The 25,344-nt window shown below is 35.7% G+C and overlaps 1 protein-coding gene across 2 annotated transcripts in view; it reads left to right on the top strand.

The window, feature by feature from the left end:
* The window catches only part of PolD2 (DNA polymerase delta subunit 2), a 186,682-nt gene that overhangs the window by 87,762 nt on the left and 73,576 nt on the right, over positions 1-25,344 (top strand). For both annotated transcript variants that reach the window (XM_090404738.1, XM_090404730.1), the window contains exon 7: positions 13,050-13,207. In XM_090404738.1, coding sequence (XP_090260864.1) covers positions 13,050-13,207 — 158 coding nt within the window. The remainder of the gene's footprint in view (positions 1-13,049; positions 13,208-25,344) is intronic.

Raw genomic sequence — 25,344 nt, 5'->3', positions numbered from 1 at the left:
TGACAGCACAGTGGTAAAAAAACACTGACCAGGCATGCAGTCAGGAATACATATCCATACTCGAAGTAGAAAAAGCAATCAAAGGCTTGAAATGTGGAAAGGCAGCAGGAGTAGATGATATTCGACCAGAAATGCTGAAATATGGTGGTATAAGAGTCTTACAGTGGCTGCACTGCATAGTTCAGAAAGCCTGGACAGAGGGACGAATTCCCGATGATTGGAGTAGAGCTCTCATCGTACCCATATATAAAAAGGGAAATAAAACTGCATGTGAGAATTACAGAGGTATTTCCCTACTGAGTGTTCCTGGCAAGATCTATGCAAGTATACTTGAGAAACAGTTGAGAAGAATTGTGGAAGAAAAGCTTGGTGAAGAACAAGCTGGATTCAGGCCAAATAGAGGCTGTCAGGATCAGATCTTCACTTTATGACAAATAGTTGAGAAAGCATGGGAATATAACAGAGATCTGTATTTAAGTATTGTCGATCTGGAAAATGCATATGACAAGGTGCCAAGAGAGAAGCTATTCAATACGCTACAGTTATATGATGTCATTGGGACATTATATCAAGCAATACTTAGTCTTTATTTGAGTTGCAAATCAGCAGTTAGAATTGAAGGAAGTACAGGAAGATGGTTTAATGTTAAATCTGGTGTGAGACAAGGATGTACATTATCCCCTCTGTTATTCATTATCTATGTGGATCACATTATGAAGGAAAGTGGTATTAAACATGATATCAAAATTGGAGATGTTAATTTCAGCTCTTTGCTTTATTCTGACGATGTTATACTTCTAAATAAATCTGCTACAAGTTTGCAAGATTCCCTGACTAAATTGAATAACTGTTGTAATGGATATGGTATGAAGGTGAGCAATAAAAAGACAAAGACGATGAAAATAGGCAGAATCATTGTGAATGGAGAACCTGTGGAACAAGTAAAACATTTCAGATACTTAGTCACGATTTTTAGTGAGGATGATAAATTAAATATAGAAATAGACAACAGAATCAGCAAAGCTGGTATGGTGGGAAGTCAATTGAATAAATTCATTTGGAATAAGAGAGAAATTAGTCGGAACACTAAATTATCTGTATACAAGACAGTGTTCAAACCAGTTTTAACTTATGGATCTGAGAGCTGGGTCAGAAGTAAAACACTTGACCAAAGACTAGATACCGCAGATATGAGAGTCCTGAGAAAGATTATAGGCGTGAACAGATGGCATCAATGGCAATATCATATTAAAAACCAGGATATTAGGAAATAACTTGACATTGTCAGCATCCAGGAATGCGTTAGCAGAGCTAATCTCAGGTGGTATGGTCACTTAAACAGAATGGGCGAGGAAAGATTAGCAAAAAATACCCAGAGGAAGACCAAGATATAGGTGGATTGATACGGTACAAAGTGCCTTAGACGATAGAAATATAAGATCTGATAATGTTGGAGTCTTGACAAGTAACAGACTGATTTGGAGGAAAATTGTAGATAGGAAGTTAGTAATGATGTAATTTTTTTTTCATGTAGTACTATCATATCCTGTACATCTCTTGAGGGTACATGGCAGGAATTTGATGATGATGATGATGATGATGATGTGATGTTAAAAAAAAAAAATGTATGTTTTCAAACAAAATAATATTCTTTAATTTTCACCATACAGTACACAGAAATAGGCTTTCTTTTAAAGTGAGTTTAAGATGTATGGCACAACATTAAAGATGTATCACAAATCTTTTTTTTTTTTTTTGTTCAATTATCCATGAAGACTAATTTAACAGGGAAGACAAATAATAAAATTCATGAAAACAAGAAACTAGGTAGTTTGCGATGTCGAGCCAGACTCACTTTTCACAGTTCACTGTCACATGATTCAGTCTAACTTGTCTTGCAAGATAAAAAAAAAAAAATAGTATTAAGAATCTGCATTATGTAAAATTTGCACACATTTAAGTACACTAAGCTAATTGATGATGTGAGCTGTGAAACTAAGTTTAGGATAATGTACTATATTACAATTGCATACCTGCTTAAGAGGTAAAGATGTTTGAAGAATAAGACATAGATGTACTGCACTATTTAATTAGATTGTAGCAATTTTAATTTTTGTTTTGACAAAATTATATTGTAAGAAAAGTACAATTTATTTTTTAAAAGAACAGATTGTCTATTACATATGTCTTGTGTATATGTGTATGTTTAATATTGAACTAAATGAAAGCATTGATTTGATATTTCTTGGAAATAACTGTAATTTAAACTTACCTATTTTCTCGCACACTTCAAGTGTGAGATTTACTGTTTTTAAGTAAAGCACTTTAACTAACATGTAATTGCAGTGCATTTTTTCATTTTTATCCCTTCATGAGTGAAATGAAAACTGGAAGTGTATCACATAGTGGAGCACGTATGGCATCAAAAGAATCTTATAATATTGCTATGAGAGAAATAAAGAGATCTTTGGAACTGAAAAGTGGATATTTATGAAGTCTTTATATATATAAAAAAAAGTTTAAAAGTTATCAATTGTTATATTATGACAATGGCGACAGAACAACTGTTGGGGGGTTGGGGCAGTAAGGTATAGCAAGTGAAGCTTTTAATTACTATGAAAAATCAAACAATCTTTTATCTAGAAAGAAATATAAAGTTCTCAACCTTAAAGGAGAGAAAACGAGGGAAGAAAGTGAATATCATTGGCTAACATTATGACTTTTAGAGAAAACTCACAACTAAAATTATAAATGTTTCAGTGATTCTTTAAAAAATAAGGATGTAGTGTTCAAATTGAGAATTTCAGATTCCAGAAATTTATTTCCAACTCTCTGAAAATAAAACCTCTCTAATGAATTTATTGACAGCCAACCATGATCAAATAAACAATGCAATCTAGATGTAAGCCAGAAGGAAGAGATTCGTTTAAGTTCAGAGCCTCTGGAGATTGTTTTTGTACATTGTTGACCTTGTAGCTTTTATGGAATCAACCAATGGTTCCATGGAGCGAGTAAAATTTTTCGTTGATCTTAGTCTCCTATGTACTGCAACATGTCCATACAAAGGATGCCATTCATCATTTAGTTGTTGCTTCTGCTCATATCTACTTTGTGTGGTCCTTCTGATATGAGGAGGCACATTACCAGACAGTGAGTATAGATGGTCAATTTTTGTAGGCTTAAGGAGCCGGTAATGTACCGACATGTTTCTTATTAAGAACCTTGTCAATAATTTTGGCATGTGATGATCTTTCCCAGACAGGGCTATTGTACTCAACTGTCGAAAAGCAAAGTGCCAGTGCAGATGTGCACAGTACTTGTGGACTTACACCCTTGAGATAATGTTAATCAGTGCTTAAAAAAAAAAAAATCAAATGTAATATTATTACGTGTTTGAAGTTTAGCTGCTGTCTTCTCAATGTGTCACTAATAATTTAATGTCCTATCTTGTGTAACACGTAAGTAAGTTGGATTTGGGTAATTGACCAATTTCACACCATTTCATTCTATATTCAACACTCTCCTCGCCTCCTTATTGTTGAGATGGAAAAGACACATTTGGGTTTTATTGGGATTTGGTCTCAGTTGGTTTTCCTTATAGTAAACTGTAAGGGCTTCTAGATCTTGTTGAGCTGCTTTTCAATGTTATCAAAGGAGTTTGCTTGATGAACTATTGCCTGGTCATCTGCATATTAGAAGGTTCTTGACTGTGGGTTTATAGGTTGGTCGTTGGTATATATATTGAAGAGGAGGGAGGCAAGAGCACACTTCCTTGGGGTAGACCATTTTTCTGGCTATGCCATCTACTCTTTGAAATTCAACAAAGAATCTCCGTCTAAACAGCAGCGACCTAAATACCTCCACTAAACAATAGCTGGTCATGCTATAAATTTTGACTGTAAGCCTTCTAAGATTTAGTGTGTCATATGCTGCCATCAAATCTATGAATACAGCTCCTGTTGCTAACTCCCTTTCAAAGCCATCCTCAATAAACTGTGTTAAGTTTAATACTTGTCCAGTGCATGATCTTCCTGGTCTAAATCCTGCCTGTTCTTTTATCAGGACTTTCTTTATTTCTGGACTTAATCTGTTCAAAATTGACCTCTCATACGGCTGCAACATTGAGCAGCATTGGAGAGCTATAGGCCTGTAGCTCTTTGGATCTTCATAAGGTTTACCTGGTTTCAGGATAGGTATTACTTTTGTTTGCCTCCACATGCTGGATATTTTAGCAAATTTCCAACAAAAGTTGAAAAATTCTAACAACTACTCTATTGCCTTTTCTTCCAGACTCCTTATGATCTCATTTCTAATCTAATATCTTTGCAACTTTTCCTGGTTTAAGGTTTTAGGGCATTTTTTTAGATCCTCTTTTTACTTTTTTACAGTAATTTACTGAGCAATCAAATGCATACAGCACCTTTTTTTTTTAATTAATCTATCATAAGTGCATATATGCATGTGTAGAATTTATAAGATCACATGCTATTCACTCTGTCCAACAACTTATATGACACACATACAAATCACAAAAGGCCTTTGTTAATTATTAAGAATTTGTATACCAGTAATTAAAGTATTTTTTTCACACTTATTTTCTCTCTCCTTTATATTTCCAATTCTCACGTGGCTTATTTAATAATGATTCACATATTTACACCATTTAGTAATTCAAATATACTAACGAAATGTAGTATTCTCCTTAATTATTGTTTTTTGATATATCCTAAAACAAACACATTCCCCCCCCCCATATTTGATTACAATGAAAGAACTATCATGATACAAGGTGTGTCTGCCAAAACACAAGCATGAAATTTCAGCAGGGTAAAGCATTTTCTCTTGTCCTGTCAGATAGTTCGAGTGATGGTGAGGGAGTGAAGATCTGTCTGATGTGAATGTGTTAAGAATATCTTGTATACGGATGGTTTATTATTTTTGCTTCTCTCTCTGTCTCATTTCATATCAATTTATTCATCTGACTCCTAGCCACATGCCAGTTTTACCTATTCTGTTATGAGCTTCCATATTTGTTATCTTTGAATATTTTTCATGTTCCTGCATATTTTCATATTTTGGTTGCTGTTTTTATTGCTGATTTTCCTCTTTGTTTCAGATCAACTCAGATTTGAATGAATTCCTCTACATATTTTAATATGGCAGATATCCTCTGTTAATAGACTGTTGTATAATACCATAGCTCTTAAGAATGATGATCTGCATTACCATTAACATACAAAATATGCAAATTAACCAGGATAAGACAGAATATTTAAATTATAGAGATAACTAAGGGAGATATTATCATTTTACTTTTGATAACATGAAATGTAAAAATGTTATTTCCTTCAAATATCTGAACATTAATCACTACACATCATACCATTAACATGAACTAGAGTTTATCATTCATTTATTGTCTTCTAAGATTCTCTCAAACAGAATTAAAATGATAGGTATCAGAGAGTTGTGTATGGTGGGGCAGTTTCAAGGAGGCAGAGGGTTACAAGTAGGGTCTCACAGGGTCCACTTGTAACCCTGTGGGTGGTCTCAATGATATTGTCAGTGGATTGCAGGAGGATGTTCAGTTGTTTGCAGATGATGTGAAGCTGGGAAGGGTTATTAGTAGTAGTGCAGATGTGGTAGTCATGCTAGAGGATTTGAATAAGCTAGACAGATGGGCAAATGAATGGGGATGTCGGTTTAATGCAGCAAAATGTAAGGTCTTGAGGTTTGGGACACATCGATGGGACGCTGCATACTCTATTGGAGGAGATATACTGTAGGAAGTAGGGGAGACAAGAGATCTCGGGTTGATGATTGATAGAAACCTGAAATTCAAGGGACATATTGCAAAGGTGGTGAAAGTAACACAAAGGATTGCTGCAATAATGAGAAGGATGCTGACCTGCAGAGATAAAAGAGTTATCATTCCGTTGTATAAGACACTGATCAGACCACACTTAGACTATTGCTCTCAGATTTGGTCCCCAGGATTTGAAGGGGATAAATTAACTGTGGAAAGGGTACAGAGGCAGATAACAAAGACATGTTCAGGACTGTACAATGTTAGTTATGAGGATCGGCCGAGGGAATGTGGATTGCAGAGTTTGGTGGATAGACGGAGAGGTGATATGATTGAGACTTTTAAACTGTTGAAAGGTGGTTACAGTGTTGACACTGGGGAGTTCTTTCACTTGGTTGAACAGCAGGAAGGAGTGATGACAAGGGGGGGGCCATCCCCGGGAGTTACGAAAGGAAACTGTGAGCAAGAGGGTGAGGAGTGGTTTCTTTGCATGGAGGGTGGTTGAACTGTGGAATGCATTGCCTGATAGAGTGGTGAGAGCGAGAACAGTCAATGAGTTTGAGGAGTGGTATGATAGACTTTGTGTTTCCTCCCACGAAGAGTCTTTTGACTCCTTGAGGGCCCTAAATAATAATAATAATAATAATAAAATAAACACATAAAAAACATTTATTATACCTGTTGTTTTATATGGAGCAGAAATTCAGGATATAAAAGACCAAGATAAAAAAACTTTACAAAAATCCTCAGAAAATTCTTTGTACTTGTAAGAGATAACAAGTGAATGGAAAAGATGACATGATAAAGGCTATAGTAACCATATAGATGCATCAAAAAAAAAAAAAAATGGAGAGGAAAGAATAGTTAATCAAGTTGAGAACTGATGAAAGGCATCTTAAAGAAAGACTGTTCCAGTGCATAAAAGAGATGAAGATGGGGATCCTGGATTTGGCTGATTATGCACAGGACAGAAAAGAATGGAAGAAACATGGTACTTGCAGTGAAAAATCTTTGAGATTCATTAAGCTAAAATAAAAAGTATATGGAAAAACTTCTTGCTTTTCAATGGAAGTATCATCTGAAGGTCAAAATTAATATCGAGCTTTTGTTTTGTTCTGCAGCAGTCTCTCTCATACATATTTTAACATTTACTTCCATATTGTGTTCATATTGAACAGGTGGATTGTCTAAATTATATACAGTTTTTTAGTTTCTGAAGTTTCCATTTTAATGAATTAACATATTATTTGGAAACTTGTGACCATGAATAATGAGTATTATAGATGAAGTCTGCTCTTGTACTTTGCCTCAAATAACTGAATTTCACTTATGATAAGTCCAGAGCAACAGAAATATGAACTGTGCACTAGCATTCATAATACATTAAACACTCAATTGTGTTTTTATATTTTTTACATAACGATGAATCTATGCTACAAATGGTTAATCAAGCATATCTGCAAGATGCTAGTACTGAAACAAAGGAGGTCTGTGGCTAAGCACCCCATGAAATAAACCAGGCATCTATGAGATTCATTGCTCTTGTGGCATTTGTTATGTAGGCCAGACAGAAGGTTCGGAGAGATCTGCATGTCTGAACATGTAAAAGGCGTCGCAAAAAGAAGAAAGCATAAATCAGGCCCGACATTCCACACAACCACTACTGTCCAATCAAGTACTCTGGCAACAAACAAAAATGTCATATATTGATAATAACTGTTTCACAAGAAAATTTAAAGAAGCCTCACAAATGCTTAGGATCCTCACGCAATGCAATAAAAATCAAGATTTAATTTCACATCAAGTATGGTTTGCTTTCATCAAACATTTAACCACCACGGACCAGGATATAGTAAGCATGATACTACAGAACATGATAGCAACAACTAGCAATGTTTCAACATGCATATAATAATGAATTATGATGCATGAAACTTGTCAAGTTTTAATTGCTTATTTTTAATAAACTCCTTATTTATATTACAATGTGATCTCAATACTGAAAACTTCCCACAAAGCAGGTCATTGTCTGGTATGACTAACAGAATTATTTGGTTGATGGAGAGGGAAAAAATCACAGAATTAGAAAAAGTTAGACTCTGATAAGATGTTTCAAATTGCATATCTCTTCATGTGTGTTAACACATGAAGATACTCGAGAGAGAAACAAACCATACTAAAATACAAAATCAGTGCACAGATTTTTGGCTTATTGCCAACTGTAATTTTGAAATGCAAACTGCTTATAATAGCATTCAACATTTCAGAGGAAGGGATGATAGCTGTATATAGAGCTGGCCAGGTAGCACCTGTGAATAAGCTGCTCTAAACTTGTGCTCCCACATTTTATCATTATTGTGTTTTTCATTCAAAGTTATCAATAAATGGAAATCTTAACAGCGGTCACTAAGGAGCTAATTACTTCTGCACAACCTGTAAGTACTTATAGTGTATCAAATCAGTTATCTTTAATTAAAAATCAGCCATGTGTAAGCACTCACTATGCCTACCGTGACATTGTAGCACCATCAATTGCTGACAAATCCAATGATAATATAAAGTGCTGCAGCTGTAAAATTGATGTTACTGATAAAAAAAAGGTATATTGTGCGATTTCTGTTGCTATTGGCTACCTGCTTCCTGCACAAAAATTGATGAATCGGTGCACAATCTATTTATCAATTTCTACCAGCCCTTCTTCTGTTGTAAAACAGCTCCTGAACTTAGCAAACACATTGAAAACCTCGACCAGCACCTTAATACTATGAACGAAACTTTTTCCTCCAAAATTTGAATGCGAAGCTAAGCTTGAATTAATTGACAATCAGCAGGTGCATCCTTGCCGACTAATGAACTCTGTGACCTAATTGCATTGATGGTACACAACTTGATTGAGGCTGAAAACAAAAAATTCTACACTGCTGTTTTGAACTTTCCAACAGAAAATGGTATATCACTACAAGAAGACAATGGTATATCAGCAAATTAACAGAAGAATGCAACTTCGATTCTAGAAATGTCATCAGGGGACATCATTTTGGACCTATAAATAAAAGAAAGGATGGAATGGACTTTCCACACCTCGTAAAAGTGACACACCGACAAGCACATCTAAATTAATAACATCAAGGACACTTATCCCCAATTGTGCATACGTGCTAGACCTGACCTAACATTTGCCCAGAGAGAACTAAAACAGCATCTGAAAAAAAAACTTGAAGAAAAATGCCAAAACGAAGACAACAACTGGATCATAGACTACAAACAAGTTAAATTAGTGCAAAAATCAAGTGACGCCACTCATAGCTATGTGCATATATTTGACCCTTGCAGTCAAATATATGGTCCTCAGAACTTTGCATATCCATTTCACTCACATCCATGGCCTTTAATAGTGTCCACTACTATCTTCTGTCTACCAAACCCGACCTATTATTTTGGACACTTGTCCAAATCTCACCTCCCCCCAAACATTCATTTCAACCTTTCGAATCAAGGGTGGCATTCTATGCATACATCCACTCTGACATACCTTGCTAGAGAGCAACCAAACTAGAATTGTTCAACTTTGACTTGCTTTGGTTTAAAATATCTCTTCCCCACTCAGTTAAATTTATTTTCTGTCTCTATTGCCCTCTAATGCCACCAACAACTCGGAGCTCTTTCTCCTTAAAAATTGATTTTCCCCAGGCCCACTTTCCCAACAGCGAAATTATCCTCCTAGGAGATTTTAATGTTCACAACACCAACTGGCTCTCCTACTCCAGTTGTACAGATATTTATATAAAAATATAAATATAAAAATGGATATACGTACATATAGATGTAAAAATATAAATGTAAATATGAATATTGATACAAAAATATAAATATAAATGTTAATCAGCACTTGGAAGCTACATGTAATATGTGCATTGTATGCAATGGATCATGTAGGAAATAAATTACCTCCTGATAGGGTTACTATTGGGAGGAAAATGTGCGCGCGCGCACACACACACACACACACACACACACACACACACACACACACACACACACACACACACACACACATTTTTTTATGATGCATGCAATGATACGGTGTACCAGCAACTTTTTTAATGGTGACATGTGGCATATGGATGCAGTACCATTTTATATAACTTTTATAACTAGCGTACTGCCACCTACTGTATTCCAAAAAAGTTCCATCTATATATATACAGTATATAGAGTGCTTTTTTGGGTTGGAGAAAATATTGGAAACAACTTGTTATACATGTTTCTCTATCGATATGGTGTTGGATCACCTTTTGTCTTCAGTACAGTCTGAATTCTTCTTGGAATGGATTTAAGTTTTAAATAGTTTTTGCTGGAATTTTATACCATTCTTCTTGAAGAACATTGTCACGTTGTTTTAACTGCCCTGTTGGAACCATGCATTCCAAATTGTAGGCTTCCTTGGGTGTTCTCCAAACATAAACTCATCCTGATAGGTAACAGTGAAGGTCAACTCATCACCATATCGCATGTTTCCAGTTTGCTGATGTCCAGGTTTGATGCTTGTGACACCATCATTTGCATATGTGAGCATTCTTTTCAGTAATCAGAGGTTTAGAAATTACAGTTCTACTGTGAATGTTGGATTTATGATGCTCGCATCAGACAGTTTTTGTGGAAACAAGTTCTGCTTTTACCTGTGCTTCATTCGTTCTGTGATTTTTCAAAACAGTCCTACTCAATGTCTTAAAGATACCAAGAAATTTTATATTAGTTTTAATCCTTTTCCAAAGGAAGCTAAACAATGTTTTGCATGTGAAGTATATTCATATCTGAGCTACTTGTATACAGAGGCTAATGACTTCCTATCACTTGCCTTAGTAATCCCATAATGCAAAGCATCCCCCCCACCCTTTCAGACATGTATAATGCATTGCATAATGGGATGGGCCACTACCCAGACCAGTTTCGACCTTTAATAAAAATCTTTGGATGAGAGAAAGATGTAGAAAGTTTTTTACCTTGGGTTTATTATACGTTAAAGATACCAAGAAATTTTATACTTGGTTTTAATTCTTTTCCCAAGGAAGTGTAACAATGTTTTGCACATGAAATATATTCATGTCTGAGCTACTTGTATATAGAGACTAATGACTTCTTATCACTTGCGAGATATATATGACTTCTGCATTACTTCAACCTTGGTATCTCTCCTGGGTCTGGCTCCCATTGATGAGACCTCAATAAAGGTCTAAACTGGGTAGTGGCTTTTTCCATTATGCATTGCATTATTCATGCCCAAAAGGAGTGTGTGCTTTTGAATTATGGGATACATACTAAGGCAATTGATAAGAAGTCATTAGCCTCTGTATACAAGTAGCTCAGATGTGAATATACTTCACATGCAAAATATTGTTTTGCTTCCTTGGGAAAAGGATTAAAACCAAGTATAAAATTTATTGGTATCTTTAACATATAATAAACCCAAGGTAAAAAACTTTCTATTTCTCAATGTCTGATGATCTCTTTCTGTCATTTTTGGTTTTTCGCTACTTTTTTCTTCAACACTCTTGTCATGATCTGTGTTTGCCAATATAACCTTAGAAACTGTCAAACTTGATACGCCTAATAATGTGGGCAGTTTTTATCAGTGATGCTGCAGCTAAACATGCAGCAACGATTTGTTCTCTTTTAAAGTCGGACAAGGTCTCTTATTTTCCGATTTTTTTAAGATGAATTATCACTCAGAAGAACCACTAATATACCTGCATAAGAACTAGTGTGTAAACAAAACAAGAACACTCAGTGCTGCCACCATCAACAAATTCTATTCCTAAATGTCTTAGTGTTTCCATTATTTTGTCTACTCCCTGCATATACAGTTACACACACACACACTGAGACATAAGCTACACCAAGATATACTGTAATAAGCTACAGCATTACTGTTGTGGTCAGCTGTTGACCCTAACGTAACCTCTGGGAAGGGAAAGTAAAACAGAAGAAATTATAAAAAATTAAATAATAAAAAATAATAGTTAAATACATAAGTGGAACAACATAATTCACTACTAGTTAAAGTTTTGTTCTCTACAGTCCTGTTATTTTTAAGTTCTGTTTATTGTCTGTAGACCAACATTCATGATAATATAGATCAAATATTGATCTATATTATCATGCACTTCAGACATGCAGTAGAATTCATTGGAAAGGTACACAGCCCTAATATCATACCAAAACACTTTTTTTTATATGTCTCCCACCTACAAAAGGTTGTAAATGTATGGTATATCAGTAACTTGGGCAGGCTATCATATATTTTTAATATTTTTTAAAATTATTTTATTTTTTTGAATTTTTTAAAACTTATTTTTTATATACATTATGGAAACCTTGCTCTTGAGACCAAACATAGAACTTTTTCAAGCCACTTCGGGCCTTCATTAAGTGGAACAGTGGTCTCACACTTAGCAATGAAATTCATCTCCCACCTCAAGACAATCACAAACATTCATCAATGTTGCAGTGGGATGTGATCCCTCAGCATGTTGGTTGGAGAGTGGGTATGTTAACCACCTGGAAAATCAGGCTGGCAAAAGAAAATTCAAAGAAGCCTGTAAGATGCTAATTCATAATCTCAACAAGAATGATGGCTTAAAAGTACCAAGAATTTGGAAGGCCCATCTGCAACTCACATAATGTTTAGGAAAAAGAAGAACAGGACTTTTTGTCATTAGTCATTCCAGTAATGTTAACTGTTGCTCAAATTAATGAAACTGTTGTATACAGTAGATTGTAATATAGCTTGTATATTTGTATATACATACTCCAAATTGCAATAACTTGCATTAACCTTAATGCAAATACCAAAACTTTGGGTAATTATGTTGATTTAGATTCAAGTTATTACTGTAATATGATATTGTCTCTTTAATTTACAATAATGAAATTATAAAATCTTGTGTCTCTCAGAGTGTGTATTCCTCATGACCTGATGATCAACTTGATATAAAGGTCAAAATGTCATGTTATTTTATCTTAATTTAAAATAAAGTAACTACCCCAACATGGAAGTTTGTCTCCATAATTCTACATAACGAATGCTGATTACCATGTAAAAATGCAATAAAGAATCATTGAATTCAAATTGTAGCATCTTATTACATATTAAATATCTTTTGCTAGAGTTTAATAAACTTTAGCACTTAAAAGGTAAAATTTATCAGATTTGTTCAATAGAGCAGTTTTATCTACTTAACAGAATTCAGTTGAAGTGGATTTAATGCCTGGAGAATTTGATCCATCTAATCATATGATGCCACAGCAACCTCTTCATTATTGCATGTTTCCACAAGCAAGCCAGTATAATACTCTGCATTCTGTTACCAATCCATATGAAGCAGATATTGATGGTGTTAGGTATGTGCTCCTTTTTTTTAATATGGTATTTCCATTGAACTAAGAAGTGTGCATTTAAATTGTTAATGTTAGATGTATCCCTTGGTTTATAAAAAAAAAAAAAAATTATCATAATCATCCTTTCAGAGATTTAGGCCAGATGGCCTGTTCCAGTCTCCTTCCATCTTTTCCTTTTCCCAGCTGGAGGATACAAAAGTCAGGGACTTTTGTATCCTCCAGCTGGGTGATATCGGAGTATATTTTTGGGTAGTCTTGAACTGTCCATTCTTTCGATATGGTCAATCCACTTCTTTTATTATTCCTATACTTTGTCCAATACTGAGTTTATTTTTAGTTCTTTACGTATTTCTGTGTGCTTCTTTTGTATCAGAGAGTATAGCCTGCTGTCCTTTGCAGAAATTTCATTTCTTCTGTTTGTATTCTTTTTTTTTTTTCCTGCAGATTTTTCGGTCCATAATTCACCTCTGTACAATAGAGAAAGTCTTGCCAAAACTTTATAAACTCTTATGCTTTTGAAGTTGGTTAGGTTTGAAAATATTATTGATCCTTCCTGTTATCTTTAGAAAGATTGAAATTTTGATGTCAGTGTCAGTTTCTTTTGTAAAAAAAAAAAATTAAAAAAAAAATTGTTTCTGCAAATTATCTTATAAAATGTGAAAACTTAAATTAACAGTGCTTGCCAACTTCCCACTGTTTTCAATAATCTGGAAGGGAAATATGTTCCTTATCTCAAATATTTTCCTCTGAGTTTGTGTTTGTGTGTGTAATGAAATCATAATCTATTCATTGTTATTTCATATTACAAGTGATATGATTTTGAGACAACAAATATAACAAGATAATTATCAATAATTGCTTTTTTTTTTTTTTAATTCCACATATTTGCAGGGCCTAGTGCTATGTTGGCAGTGACTTTGATTTGATTTGATTTCTTTCTTTCTTACATTTATTTTGCTTACATTTATCCATATCTAGGGCATATTCAGTAATCAGTTTCTTTGGTGTTGTTTTATTCAACTTTTTCTGTTAGCAAATAATGTGTACTGGGACCTATTGTTTTACAAAAAAAAAAGTTCTGGAAAGGACTAAATATAGACTTGCATCCATGCTGCAGGATAAATGTCACATGAGTACAAAAGATTATAAAGATGATGTTGGACATGTGTTACTTCTCAAGTACAACTTTTAAGTACAAACTGAGAGGTGATAAAATCAAGGCCAGGAGACTTTTTTTTTTTTTTTTGGTATCTAGACAATTCAGCATTCTTCTGATTTTCTGGTGAAAGACCACAAAGGTTGTGTGGTCTACTGTTTGTTGTGGTAATTTGCCATGATGTTCTGTGCATAGGTTAGAAAAAGAAGAATGATGCTAGTGGGTTGGTTTTATCTCTAGATAATTTTCTACAGTAGTGTCATCAGAGCATGAAAGCTCATACGGAATAGAGGGAGCATCCTTAACTTTTGTATCAGAAAGCATGACTCTTAATGGATGTGACTTTTTTATTTTAACTCTTTTGATTTGGATTCACTGATGGTTTTTTTTTTTTTTTTTGCAAATTTTTGTTTGTTTCAGTGTAGACTGAGAAGGAAGATGGAAATTTTGTCTCTAACCACTTGTGAGATGATTAATTTTTTTTTTTTTTTTTTTTGCCTTGTCATGCTTATGGAGAAAGGCTTGGATATTGGACAGGAATTTGGAGTGCGGCAGGAAATTAGCATCAGGTATTAACAAGTATGACTGGATTAAACTCTTCAGAATTTTGAAAACCTTAAGGCTGTCAGCCATGTTCAAGGCTGTCTGTCTATAAGCACTTTTCTAAAGGATGCCTGCCTTAATACTAAGTTTGTTGTACATGCTTGCCTCTTACTGTATAGCAAATTCATTTGTAAAAAACCTGAAAAAAAAAATTCAGCCAAATCTCCATATGTGGAGATTTGGCTGAATGAATGAATGTAACACTTTTTCTTTCATTCCTGCACGTTCACTAAATAGAGGTGAACTTGCAGGACTTTGTAGTATTAAGTAAACTTCCATTTATTGATTGTCTGCATCTCTTCACCATCAAATGTTAATATTTTGGAACACGATTGTTGTCTTCAGTTGCAAGTTGACAAGAGATCTTATCCTTCCTTCTCCCCTCCTCATTGTTTTCTGTATTTATACACTTCTTTTGGTAGCCATCTTTCCATCCTACAAGATGGCCATAATTAAACTTCCTCTGTTCAGAGCATCATGTAGCTCGATCTAACAACCTAAATGTTACCACATTTGATAGGGACTAATCAAGACATGAAAAGAAGGATTCTGAAAAAAAAAAAAAAATAATAAAATAAATAATAAATATTTAGTTCAAAATAGTTAGTTTTGGAAGCCAACATCTTTCCATCCAACACAATGACTGATGGTGGGAGGGAGGGGGGATATGGTGCTGTATAATGTAAAAAATGAATAACAAAGAATAAGCTTAAATTAAAGATTACCTTTATGTGTTATTTATGGTAACATAGCAATAAAACATTAATATCAATTTAATTTAGCACAGTAACAGTTACTGGAGCATAAGGGTTGTCACAAACCTGTTGCACAACTTGAGCACGTTGAGTTCGCCCATGCAGAAGAAAACCTGGTTCAATGTTGCCACCATTCTTGTGGAGACCAGAAATTGCATCCTGTACACAGCTTTCTCAGTGCAAAATGTAACATGTCTGAAGTTCATCACAGTCCATGATATGGTGTCCTTTAAGGATGTCAAGTTTAATACACTGCTATGATGTTGGCTTTTGGGTAACCCCCAAACCAAAATCACATGGAGTAATATCAGGGGAGCAAGGTGGCCATGCAACTGGAAAGAAGCAACTAATCACTCTGTGTTTTGTGAAGTGATGCTGTAGAAGTTTCTGTACTAGTTGTGCAGTGTGGGGAGGTTCTCCATCCTGCATAAAAATGATCTTGTCAGGACATCATCATCATTGCTGAAGTTGCAGAATGACAAAACCGTTCAACATATCACGATATTTCCATGTGGTAATGGAACAAGTTACTGGTCCTGTCGGAGCAATATCCTCAATAAAGAATTGCCCAATTATAAAACCTGCTGTGAAGCCACACGAAATGGTAATTTTCAGTGCATGTGGTGATTTGGAAGCCCAAATACAGTCCCATTCAGAAAAATATTTGCCTCATTTTCCCACAGAATTTTCCAAAGCCAGCATCGTTGTCTTCCAATCTCAGAAATATCAGTTGTTTATCATTATCATCCTGCTGTATGTGGCTGATCTTGTATAGATAAAATGTAATAATTTTGTGCAAGACTTTCCATACCATGAAATAAGGCATATCCAATTGTCGCACTACTTTGTGGGCACCACTACTACTAGCAACATTTTTGTGTGATCTGTTGACAATCGTGGTGGAACTTCTTCAATTACTTGTGGTAGCAGTGATTTCTGTCCTCTGCCAAGTCGAACTTCCAAATATCGTGTTTCTTCAGACTTTCAAGTCATTGATCTAACTGTGTTATCTGACAGAGGACCTTTTATGCCAGTTCTGTCAGTTCTAAACTCACAAAGAGCAGCTGATGCATTGCACTTGTCAAGGTAAAATAACTTTATAAGTAGTGGATGATAATATAAAGTAAGGCACATGTTGAAAACGACTATAAATAGGAATGCATTTGTGAAATCTTCCCTTTACTTTATAGCTTTTATAATGCCAGCAAAACACAGGCCACATGGCAAAGAGCTCTGAGGACCACAGGTGGTCCACGGAGCTCTTTGCCATGGCCTGCCGGCCATTTTGAAAAAATAACTACTTAACATTAAAATGCGATTAAATAAAAAAATAATTCCAATGAAGCCTGCGGACCACTAAGTTATACTGCAGTATTTAGACTTGCAAGATGCTTTCCAGATTCACAAAGAATGCTGTGCATTTGATACTTTACATAATATCCTATAAAAATAAATATTAAGTAGACATGCTTTTTCAGCCATCTACCAGTACCGCTTGGTGCTGGTAGATGGCTGAAAAAGCAGTTCTTTGTGAATCTGGAAAGCATCTTACAATTCTAAATACTGCAGTATAGCTTAGTGGCCCACAGGCTTCATTGAAATTATTTTTTTATTTAATCTTAAGTACTAGTACTAAAGTCGCAGGTAGATGGCTGAAGCAGTTCGTTCAAGTGCACTGTCTAGTGCCTTCCAGATACATCTCGAAGGTACTCAATACTTTGTTATTTTCATATAAATACAAGAGGATCTCATCCACAGTCAGTCAATCAGTTGTGAGCAGTGTGATATTCGTGCATAAGCACACGCAGGTGCATCGTGTCAGCCATTGTGGTTTTATATTGGCAGACTTTTTTCATAAGTGTGAGACATATTCAGTGGATAATAACCGTTACACCACCATTTTGGATAATTTTTTGGGTTCACCTTTCGTTACTGTGGTGTCTATGAGTAAAAAGCATAAATCAAGTGATTCTTGTTGGTTTTTAATGAAAAGTGGACCAATTTGTACTTTTTTGTGCTGATCGACAATAAACCAGTGTGTTTAATTTGTCATGAGTCAGTGACAGTATGAAAAGAATACATTATAAAACAACACTATGAGACAAAGCATGTCCAATTTCGATCATGTTCAAGGGCAGCTTCGTGTGGACAAAGTGAACCATCTTTAAATTGATTTAAAATGTGAGCAGGGTATGTTTAAAATTCAGAGGGAAGAGAGCGAAGCATGCATCAAAGTAAGTTATGTAATAGCTGAAAAAATTGCTAAGAAATCAAAAGCCTTCTTGGACAGCCAGTTTGTGAAAGAGTGTCTCATCTCTGCTGGGGATAAATAACGAGGAGGTGTTTAAAAAACCGAGTTTGTCTGGGGTAACTGTAGCATGACGTGTTGAAGAACTTGCCAATGATATTGAAGGAACTTTAAAAAAATGGTCCTCCAAATTTACATCATATTCACTTGCTTCAGATGAGAACAGAGATGTGACAGATACAGCACAACTGGCTATCTTTGTCTATGTCATTGATCAACAATTCAATGTGACAGAAGAACTGTTAGCACTCATCCCTATGAAGGGAACGACAAAAGGCACTGATATTCTTGAAGCTGCCAAGAAAACATTCCAGTGTTTCGACCTCAGCTTAACCAACCTCGATGGTGTGGTAACTGATGGTGCCCCTGCTATGGTGGGAAAGAACAAAGAATTTGTTGTGCTGCTATGGAAAGAACCGGAACTTTAGAAGGAAAAGATTTCGTCCATTATCATTGTTTAATCCACCAGGAGAATTTGTGCGTGAAAACTATTGGATTTGACAATGTCGTGAAAGTTATTGTGACTGTCGTCATTTTTAGGGCAAGAGGATTGAATCATCAATTCCAAGAGTTTTTGACCCAAGAGTGCGAAGTAGATCACGGCGATATGGTTTATTATAGTGATGTGCATTGGTTGAGCAGAGGGAAGGTTCTTAAAAGAGTCTTTGACTTAAGGAGTGAAATACAGCAGTTCATGCAAACCAAGGGGAATCTGATTGCGGAATATAACAATTCGAAGTGGATGACAGACTTTGCCTTTGTGACTGACATCTTGTTGCATATGAATGACCTAAATACGCAGCTACAATCCAAAGATCAACTGGTGCACACTCTATTTGATCACATCAAAGCTTTTGTGGCCATGCTCAAACTTTGGGAGGCACAACTCGCAAAAAAGACTTAACTCATTTTCACTTGTTGCTGAGTCCAACTGTCATCTCTTGATGAATACGCTAGAAAATTAGTTGTGTTGCAAAGTGAGTTCGAAGAGAGATTTAGTGATTTTCGTAACCAACGGTCTTCTTTAGATTTATTTTCAATGCCATTCAGTGGCAATGCTGCCGAAATGCCAGGCTCAGTACAAATGGAGCTGCTTGAACTCCAAAACCTCTCTTCTTTGAGAGAAAAATTATTCAATGTGCCCTTGCTTACATTTTACAAAGACTACATTTCTGAGGATGCATTCCCTAATCTTTGCTAGCATGCTTTGAAGATGTGTGCTTTGTTAGGAAGCACATTCTTATGTGAGCAGTTCTTCTCCAGAATGAAGCATTTGAAATCCAAGATAAGAACTCAGATTACAGACCAACATCTCAAGGATACTCTGCACATAGCGACTTCCATCATTGATGCCAACATCAACAAGCTGGTCAAGGAAAAACATTGCCAAGTTTCTCATTGACATTGTAAAAAATGAATGTTTTCTTCATTAAATTATCTTTTTTCAAGTATTGATTGTATTTACTTGTCATGAATCTGACTCCTACCTACGCTCTTAAAGCTGAGTTTGTGTTATTTTTATAGGATTTTATGTAAAGTATCAAATGCACAATGTTCCTTGTGAATCTGGAAAGCATCTTACAATTCTAAATACCACAGTATAGTTTTGTGTCCTGCTGGCTTTATTGAAATTTTTAATGAGGTCTGCACTGAAAGGTTGAAGACCTCTGCTGTAAACTAAAATACACAAACATGATTGAAGAAACAATGAAAGAGTCTGAGCACAGGAACTAAACCTTGGAGATTTAGTTCCAGAAAAACTGAAGAAAACACTGATTAATCTAGCCAGAGAGGCATGTGGTGGGTTGTCTGCAAGGATAAAAAAATCAGAACTCCATGATGGACACAGGAGGTTAAAGAGGCAGTGAAAGAAAAGAAGAAAGCATATCAAACGTTTATGGCAAATAAGTCAGCTTGTGCTCTTAGAGAATACAGAGACCAATGTAAGAAAGCTAAACACTATGTAAAATTAGCTAAATAAAAGTCATGGGAGGACTTTGGTTAGAACGTAGAAAATAAATATCAAGAAGGCAGCAAGATATTCTGGAGATTGTTGAAGAAGCTCGAAAAATTACTAAATGAAACAAGCAGTGACAACACAGTGGTAATGAGCAAGCATGCAGTCAGGAATACATATCCATACTTGAAGTAGAAATAGCCATCAAAAGCCTGAAATGTGAAAGGCAGCCGAGTAGATGATATTCGACCAGAAATGCTCAAGTATGGAGGTATAAAAGTCTTACAGTGGCTGCACTGAATAGTTCAGAAGGCCTGGATAGGGGGATGAATTCCAGATGATTGGAGTAGAGGTCTCATAGTACCCATATAAAAAAAAAAAGGGAAATAAAACTGAATGTCAGAATTACAGAGTTATTTCTCTACTGAGTGTTCCTGGTAAGATCTATGCAAGTATACTTGAGAAACGGTTGAGAAGGATTGTGGAAGAGTAGCTAGGTGAAGAACAAGCTGGATTCAGGCAAAATAGAGGCTGTCAGGATCAGATTTTCACTTTACAACAGATAGTTGAGAAATCATGGGAATATAACAAAGATCTGGAAAAGGCATAACATGGTGCCAAGAGAGAAGCTATTTGAAATGCTACATTTATATGTCAATGAGGCATTATATCGAGCAGTACTTGGTCTTTATTTGAGTTGTAAGGCAGCAGTTATAGTTGAAGGAAGTATAGGAATTACTATTACTATTATTACGGGCAACTCCAGGGAGTCATTAGACTCATCGAGGGAGGCCCCAAATCATATTCATCACAACTATCTGACATTCATGCAGTATCTATCATACCTCGCCTTAAACTCATTCACTGTCACAGCATCCACTACAGACTCAGGGAGCGCATTCCACTCATTCACTACTCTAAAAGTAAAGAACCCAGCTCTAACACCTTTACTAACCACACTTTTGCCCAGTTTCCATGGATGTCCCCTAGTCCTCCCACAACCAGCCCTGTTCTCAAAAATATCTTCTGAATTAATTTTATAGAAACCTTTCAGTAATTTGAATGTCTCAATCATATCTCCCCTCCTCTGCCTATCAACCAATTTTTGCAACCCACAAATCCTCAACCTGTTCTCATACGGTTCATTCCACAGACCTGCTATCATCTTGGTCACTCGCCTCTGGATCCTCTCCACCTCCTCCCCATCAAGAAGAAACCTAGGTGACCAAATCTGAGCACAGTAGTCTAGATGGGGTCTTATCAAGGCTCGTTAGAGAGGAACAATAACCTGCTTGTCTCTGCTTGTCAACGTATTCTTCAGCAACCAAGTGATTTGATGAGCTGTTTTGGTCACTTTTGCAATGTGTCCCCTAAATTTCAATTCCTTATCCACCAACACTCCTAAATCTCATGCCTCATCAATTTCCTGGAGCTGGGTTCCACCAATGCAGTAAACTGCCGCCAATCTTTTCACCCCAAAATGCATAATCTTACATTTTGCCACATTAAACTGACATCCATTCTCCTTAGCCCAGACCTCCAATCTATCCAAATCATCCTGCAAAATTTTGACGTCATCTGCATTCACTATTGCCCTACCCAACTTCGCATCATCCGCAAACAAATGAACTGTTCCTCTCAGATCATTTCCTATATCATTTATGAACAAATTAAACAGCAGTGGTCCAAGAACAGATCCTTGTGGCACACCACTAGTCACAGGCCGTCTTGTGGACTCTACTCCCGAGTAAACCACTCTCTGATATCTCTCCGTCAACCACCCTCCTATCCATCTCACCAACCCTATGTCCATTCCCATATGCTGCAATTTACTGATTAGAATTCCATGTGGAATCCTGTCAAAGGCCTTGGCAAGGTCCAGTAGAATCACCGTAAACCCATTACCCTTATCCAGTTCAGCCATCACTGTGTTATAATACGTGAGCAAGTTACTGAGGCATGACCTACCCTTCACAAAACCATGCTGTCCCCGATACAGTATCCCATTTTCTTCTATCCAATCTTGTATTTTCCTCTTGACTATTTTCTCTAAGACCTTGACAATGATTCCTGATATGCTAATCGGTCGGTAATTTACAACAGCAGTCTTGGAACCACCTTTATGCAGTGGAACTATTTTATTTGGGAAGATTGTTTAATGTTAAATCTGGCGTGAGACAAAGATGTACATTATCCCCTCTGTTATTCATTATCCATATGGATCACATTATGAAGGAAAGTGGTGTTAAACCTGATATCAAAATTGGAGATGTCAATCTTAGCATTTTGCTTTATGCAGATGACATTATACCTCTATTAAATAAATAAATCTGCTACAAGTCTGCAAGATTCCCTGACTAAAGTGAATAATTGTTGTAGTAGATATAGTGTAAAGGTCAGCATTAAAAAGACAAAGACAATGAAAATAGGCAGAAACATTGAAAATATCAACTGCATTTTGAATGGAGAACAAGTAAAACATTTCAGTTACTTAGGAACGATTTTTAGTGAACATGGTAAATTAAATATGGAAATAGACAACAAAATCAAAACTGGTATGGTAGGAAGTCAACTGAATAAATTCATATGGAAAAGAGAGAAATTAGTCGGAACACTAAATTAGCTGTATACAAGACAGTGTTCAAACCAGTTTTAACTTATGGATCTGAGAGCTGGGTCAGAAGTAAAACACTTCACCCAAGACTAGTGATTGCAGATATGAGAGTGCTGAGAAAGATTAGGGGAATGAACAGATGGTATCAATGGCAATATCATATTAAAAACGAGGATATTAGGAAAGAACTTGAAATTGTCAGCATCCAGGAATGCATTAGCAGAGCTAATCTCAGGTGGTATGGTCACTTAAACAGAATGGGAGAGGAAAGATTAGCAAAACAAGGGATTTCTGCCATGTTGGCAGGAAAAAGATCCAAGGAAGACCAAGATATAGGTGGATTGATACAGTACAAAGTGCCTTAGACGACAGAAATATAAGATCTGATAATGTTCGAGTCTTGACAGGTAACAGACTAATTTAGAGGAAAATTGTAGATAGGAAGTTAGTAGTGGCATAAATTTTTCATGTAGTACTATCATATCCTGTACACCCCTTGAGGGTATACTTTTATCAACTTTTGCCCTCACTAGTTCTGCACGGTCGGCAAACAGCTGAACATTCCCCCCCCCCCCCCTTAAATTTTCCATTATATCATTAATATACAAATAATAGTAGTGGCCCTAGTACAGAGCCATGGAGCACTCGACTAGTCAACCTCATTCACTTCCATTCCACCATACGCTGCCCTCTGATGTCTGTCATCCTCCCGCCCCCATTCATGCCACCAGCCTCGTATTCATTCCCATTGGCTCCATCTTAGGTAATAGTGTTCCATGTAATATTCTCTCAGATGCCTTTGCAAAAATATTATCATGGTATGGCCATTTCCTTTATCCAGTTCTGTTGTCACTTTATTATAAAATGTGAATAAATTACTAAGGCAGAACCCACCTTTTACAGAGCCATGCTGCCCTTTATAGAATGTTTTATTCCTATCCACTAATTTCTGAATTTTGCCTTTAACCAACTTTTCCAATACTTTAATCACCACTCCAGAGATACTAATTGATGTCTAATTTGCTACTTCTGTTTTGGAACTATCTTTATATAATGGAACTGTCTTATCCTTTTTCCACTTCCTTGGAAACTTGCCAGAACTGAGTTATATTAAACAACTTCATCAGAGGCACTCTCAGCAGTGTGACCACCACTAGTACTTTTGTACTAGATCTGATAGTTTTTATAAATTTTTAGTGTTCAACAAAAGATCTAGTATTTTCTTCCTTCCGAATAATAATAATAATAACAATAACAACAGTATTTTCAGCAGTGACAATAAATAAGATTCAAGTAAGAAATCAACTACAAACTCCCTTTATGAATGGACTCCTTTTGAAAAAAGAAAAATTGAAACATCATTAATCATCAGTTACAGATTTTACTATTCCTAAAGAGTTAATTAATTTAGCAAAATCTGCTAAAAATAATGAATAAGTACTTCCAGTGTTTTTCTTGTGAGCGGGAACCCCTATATAGTTATTTAATATGCTATTTGTAAATAGCATATTAAATAACTGAAAATTTAATGTTACATTATTTTAAACAATAAAACGAGACTACAAGTACACATGTAAAGTGCTAGAGTTGCAACTAGGACTTCTGTTATGATGATTGACAACTGCAGCTCTTGGACTCAGATGACTACAGTGAGGTGAGTTTTGACTTTTTTCTTTTCATATTTGTCATACATATGTGAATTTAGCAGTTTTGCATTGAATTCATCTATGATAATAAGGTGGTAATATCGTAATATCGTATTATCATGGTATGGCATGTAAAAATTTAGTACTTTTTTTTTTCAGATTTAGTATTTTTTTCCTGCATAAGTTGGTACAAAATATTTTTACTGGTGGCCACCCTGACTCCCATTTCTTTTGCACATTCTCATAACATACAAGCTGATGTACCATCTCATCCCACTACTTATTAATGTTCACATTTTTCAATATGTCGAGTACTTCCAGTTCATCTACTCATTTCTCACATTGGTTTCTGTCACATCAGTAACTGCACACAGATGATACACCCTTGCAAAGTGATCACTTAGTAACTCAACTATTTCTTCTGTCACTTTCCTGCCATCAGTAATAAGTAAGATTATCCTTCCATAATCATTTTTTCTCTTACTTCATCCATCCATCTATTCATTGGACATCATCAGATGCTGTATTGTCATTCTTCTCACTGATCTGCCACACCAGTGCTCGGCAGGTAGTCCTGTTGTATGCTTTTCTGGAGGCTTCAATTCTAAAGATGTCATTCCAGATGCACACCATCCATCTGAGAAGTCTATCAATGTTTCCAAAGTATTTCAACTTTCCTTCTGTCAGTATCCTTAAGGGGCCTTAAGGTTCTACCAATCCTTTTGAGCACCCATCTGTTTGTCTGCCTTTCAGTATATGATATCCTCAACAGCCTTCTGTAACACTACATCTCAAAAGCAGCTTTTCCTATTAGACTTTAGGTTCTACGTCTACATCCATAAGTCACTGTTGGAAAGACAGCTACATTCAGAATTCTCAACTTTGTTCCTGTAGAGATAGATCTATCCTTCTAGATTTTAGACAAGTGTCTGTTGTTCTAGACAAGTTCTGACTGTTGTTTTAGCCATTCCTAATTTTCTTCTGACATCTGTTGAACAGTAATTTTTTCACATTAATAATAGATCCAAGGTACTTGAACTTGCTGACTTCCTCGATTCTTTCTCCATTAAGATACACATGTTTCTCAGGAGCTTTCCGGTC

This window comes from Typopeltis vanoorti, chromosome 2 (genome assembly GCF_054136105.1).
Source record: "Typopeltis vanoorti isolate ZY-2024b chromosome 2, IOZ_Tvanoo_1.0, whole genome shotgun sequence".
Taxonomy (NCBI): Eukaryota; Metazoa; Arthropoda; class Arachnida; order Uropygi; family Thelyphonidae; genus Typopeltis; species Typopeltis vanoorti.
This window is presented reverse-complemented; position numbering and strand designations above follow the sequence as displayed.